This window comes from Nanorana parkeri, unplaced genomic scaffold (assembly GCF_000935625.1).
Source record: "Nanorana parkeri isolate BGI_ZX_2015 unplaced genomic scaffold, ASM93562v1 scaffold2320, whole genome shotgun sequence".
Lineage (NCBI taxonomy): Eukaryota > Metazoa > Chordata > Amphibia > Anura > Dicroglossidae > Nanorana > Nanorana parkeri.
Window position 1 is genome coordinate 63,224 of NW_017308588.1, and position 4,768 is coordinate 67,991.

At 46.2% G+C, this 4,768-nt stretch overlaps 1 protein-coding gene across 1 annotated transcript in view; it reads left to right on the top strand.

Moving 5' to 3' along the window:
- LOC108801366 overlaps positions 1 to 4,240 on the top strand; it is an 8,024-nt gene extending 3,784 nt beyond the window's left edge. The window contains exons 2-4 of the mRNA XM_018573294.1: positions 246 to 372; positions 2,078 to 2,151; positions 3,852 to 4,240. Coding sequence (XP_018428796.1) covers positions 246 to 372; positions 2,078 to 2,151; positions 3,852 to 4,240 — 590 coding nt within the window. The remainder of the gene's footprint in view (positions 1 to 245; positions 373 to 2,077; positions 2,152 to 3,851) is intronic.
- Positions 4,241 to 4,768: the final 528 nt, after the last annotated feature.

Below are 4,768 nucleotides of genomic sequence, written 5' to 3' on the forward strand. Positions count from 1 at the left end.
AAATTAGGTTAATTTATAATTAAAGAACCCCCTCTAAATTTTAATTTTGGATCGTTCCGGAACAACAATGGGGACCAATCCAAAATCGAAGAAACGAGCCAAAATATAAAACAAAAGAAAGAAAAATCTGAAACGATCCAAAAAGAAATGGGACAAAATTTTTTTGCCGGGGTTACATCTCTACTAAATACTTGTGGACTCCCCTTCTCTGGTGTGACCCGTTCTCTGCGTCTTGTCATTTCCAGGAAACTTCATCCCCATCGGACAGAAAGTGAATTGGAAAGACAATTTTAGCGCGATGATGGAGGACTTAGAAAATTCAGAATTGGAGCCAAATTACACGGACTTCATTGTCCCCATCTTTGTGTACAGGTAAGCTGCTTGTGGATTGGACGATGCGTCCAGGGCGGGGTTTGGTTGCCAGGAATTAGGAGAATGGCTGATATGAGGGTGTATTTGATGGTGAGATGTTCGTAGCTGGAGGTGAGCATGGGGTTTAGAAGAAACTCTACAGGTTTGGGGTCGGTATTATTTTTGAATCACTGGGAGGAGCCATTGCTGACTAGGACTTTTTCAGTAACATTGATTTCCCTTCACGGAAGTTTCATTGAACACTACCACTAAGCAGGCTCCTCCCCCCTTCAGTCTATCATGAATGCTGCTGCCAGACTCATCCACCTTACCAACCGTGTCTGCAAATCCCTCCACTGACTTCCATCCCCTGCCCCTCTCTGCCAATCCCTCCAGTGGCTCCCACTCGCCCAACGAATAAAATTTGAAATACTAACAGCAACATACAAAGCCATCTACAACTCCGCCCCAACCTACATCACTGACCTCATCTCAAAATATCACCCAAACCGTCCTCTCCGTTCCTCTCAAGACCTCCTGCTCTCAAGCTCTCTCATTACCTCCTCCCATGCTCGCCTCCAGGACTTCTCCAGAGTGTCCCCCATCCTCTTACCCCATTCTGTCCGCCTATCTCCTACGCTGCCCACCTTTAGGCGATCCTTATAAACCCATCTCTTCAGGGAAGCCGATCTCATCTCACCATAACTGCCTTTTAGGTCCTCCAATAACTCAACCCAAACAATTATTACCTTTTGTATCACTGGCCCCTCCTACTAGTTTGTAAGCTCTCACAAGCAGGACACTCCCAACCCTATTGTTCTGATACTGTATTGTACTGTAAATTGTATTGCAACTGTACTGTCTCCTCCATATTGTAAAGCGCTGCACAAATTGTTGGCGCTATATAAATCCTCAATAATAATAATAACATGGATCCAGCTGAGTCCATCACATTTTGAAAATATTTTTATCCTTAGAAGGATTGTTTTTTCCTATAACAAAATATTGGAGAAATGCATTGAAACTATTGTGAAGTTCGTCCTCTACTGCTGATGAGTCCCTGTGACGAGCCATCCACTCACATATTTGTACTTTTCAAGGCTATGTAACCCCGAACTATGAACGTCTCTTATTTGCTCCCTTGTTGTTTGTCAAATAAACCATTGAAAGTGTTTTGTTATATCTGTTCAATGAGGGCAAAATACCTGATGATCTGGCAGAAATCCAGCGAGCTCCTAACTTCCTGCCAGTGCTGCAATCAGTTACATTGTTCTCAGTTATCTCTGAGGACCACAGAACCACACCCCTCTATGTTACAAGTATATAGAATAAGGGCTAGTTCGCACCAGCCCCAGTGCGTTTCGGCCCAATTCTGTCCGGAACGCACTGGATCGCATCCCGGCCGGCTCACTTTGTTTTGGGGTGGGAGGGGGCGTGGCGGTGCATTGAAGTCAAAGGCACCACAGCCACATCCTCCGGCCGCAGTGCGATCCCCCGTACCAGTACGTGCAGCACATCAATGCCTGCCTTCCGGTCCGGTGTGGTCAGAAGAAATTGTGCATGCAGCATTTGTTTTGACCACATTTTTTTTTTACTTACAAAACATATAATTTCTATAAATTCTATAATAAACTTACATTCCTGCACGTATATAGATGTGAAATGGCCTTAAAACGTCTTCTCCAACTTCTATTAATATACATGATGTTCTTCTTCTCTTTTCTAGTGTCAGACAACAGATACCAGATGCAGAAATGCAGGAAGTGAAGAAATTTATGGAAAACTGCGTAAGAATGACAGGTAACGTATTCCCGCGTGAAGATCTTATTTTGGTGACATTGTTCTCCTTTTACTGACATTCGCCTAAAATCAGTGCCGCCGGCTCTTTGGCTCAGTTGGCTTGTGTGTACCTCCGTATGTTCTACTAGAATGTGACCTGGTGGCCATACAACCTCCATTTACGCTGAACCACAAGCTGCAAAGCATGTCTATTGCCTCAGAGCAAAGTTGTAGTCCCATTCCCATCGCACACCTGACTGGTAAGGAAAAACCCCAAGTCTCGGGTGTGTGCAACAACGTTGGCAGATGGCAGCGCAAACTCTGGCAAACATGTTGCCTGAGGAAGGTACCTGATTGTGTTCCGAAATGTTGCCCTACACTGTGAAACCTTTTCATTCAGGTCAATAAAGAGGACTTGGTGTTTAGGACTTTCAGAGTGCCAGGGCAGGGGCGTCCCGAGGGCGGGTGTCACCCGGAGCGGTTACTGAGTGACACCCCACCGTGACATAATTGTGCATGCGCGTGACATAACCACATGTGTGCGTGATGACTTCATGTTGATGCATGCCGGCGACCATCTAGGTGATGGATGCCGGCAGAGAAAAGAGGGGACAGTCACCCAGCGGGATAAGGTATGCCACTGGGTCCCCTCCTCTCTCCCGAAATTGTCGGGCTCTCAGTCCATAACAGAGTGCCAGACTTTTAAGAGGGGGTGACACCAAAATGACTGTCAGTCATTTTGGTGTCACCCGGGTGCGGGCCGCACCCCCCTTGTGATGCCACTGGTGCCAGGGTACCCTTTATTGCTTTATGTGGTCTCTCAGAGTGACTCCTCTTCAGGATTTATTACTCCAATTCCATTTTTCTCCATTGTACGCAGTGTTTGAAGCCCCAAAATGTGTTGGCTTGTTATCTTGGCTTTTTATGATGGAATTAACCCATTTGGACTCTACAAACACTGGTCTCCTATTCTCTCACATCTCCTGGACTCCATAAACACTTTGTGCTTCAGTGTTCTCTAACTGGGGCCTTTGTACTCTTAGAGCCAGCGTTTCTCACCCACATGCCCTTTTCATGGTCTGTCTCCAGTGGGAGCACATTGGCAATATTGGGGGAGTCCCGGCATTTTATTTAGGTCATCGGAATAGACCCCAAAGGGCAATAAAATTAGAACATATAAACCGTAACAAAGAGTCCTTCTGACCCTTTAAAATAAATGTCCAAAAAAGTAAATTGTCCAAATAAAAACATCTAAAAATACTTTGGGGCTCAAGGCCAAAAATAGGGATAGCATTGTAGGCCACTGCTAACTGGGTGTGAAATTTCCAGCATCTGATTGGCAGCTTTACCTGGGGTGGTAAAGCGGCCCAGGTAAAGCGGCCAATCAGATGCTTTATCTGGGCCGCTTTACCACCCCATATGGGGTGGGAGTGCTGCAGCCAGCTGTAGCTGTGGTAGGGAAGAAAATATCACACTGCCATGTCTGGGTCCTAGAGAGGAAGTGACGTCCATGCACATCTTCCCTCCCCTTGTGATGCTAAGTGAAGGAGATGGGCCAGAATTTCCCCAAATATGACTTAATAATAATGAAGATAGAGAAGGTCAGCGGGTCCTCTAACACATGCCCACCCCTAGGCACAGGTCTGCCATGATCACTTAGAAATCTAACATTTGGCTTCCCACAAACGTTGAGATAGTCTCACTGTATTCCTCTTCTCCAGGTATCGTTCCCATCATCGTCCTCACCTTCAAAACCAGAGGAGATTACCTGGACATCGAGAAAAGGTTTAGACTCATGGGGGCGGAGGTGGTGATCGCCATCGAGAACTACACGACGACGAGCAACATCAAAACTCTGGGAAGAACCACAGACATCCTGATGGTGATAGACAGCGCCTTGAGAAACGTCAAGTTCCGCCTGGAACAGCCGAGGAACCCAAGAAGAGAGCGGGTAGAGAGGAAGAAATTCCTGCTCAACTACATCCATCAGACCACCACTTCTTCTGAGACAGTGAAAGAGATAGAAAGAGAAAGAGAGCGAGTACGAGAAAGAACGATACAACTATTGCATTTCAGGGAAGCCAAAAATCCAGCGTGCGAAGTAATGTAACATTCATGTTTGAAGCTCCAACACGTCCTCCTGGTGTTGAAGTTCATCTGCCTCTTCAACATTCTTATTGCCCATTCAGTGTCCCATCATAGCAATAGGCCAATGATATGCAGGGGAAGCTGGGTCTAGCTGCTCTGGAAAATGTACGGTGCGTGTCTATCAGAGCAGAGTGGCATTCGGACTCATCTGCAACCTTTTTGAGAATTTGTAAATGTGATTTTTGGCCTAAAGAAGTAATCAAGTTCTTTTAAACGTAAATGTTTGCAGTGGTGTTACCCCTCGTCTTGCAAGGGTTAACTGCTCGTTTTTCTCCAGGTGCCAGAATACAGAAGATATACTCATCCGATCCTCAGATCTGCTGGTCCACCTCTCTCTTCCTCTGTTCTGGTGGTGATATGTCCCTCGGCGTCCTCAATTCTAATGCAAGGCAATGGACTGCATTATAAAGGATGACATCATGGGTCCTTAGACCGCCGGAGCCTGGGAATGAAGAGGCTGCGGGGTCTCGCAGCCAGATGGGACCGAGGA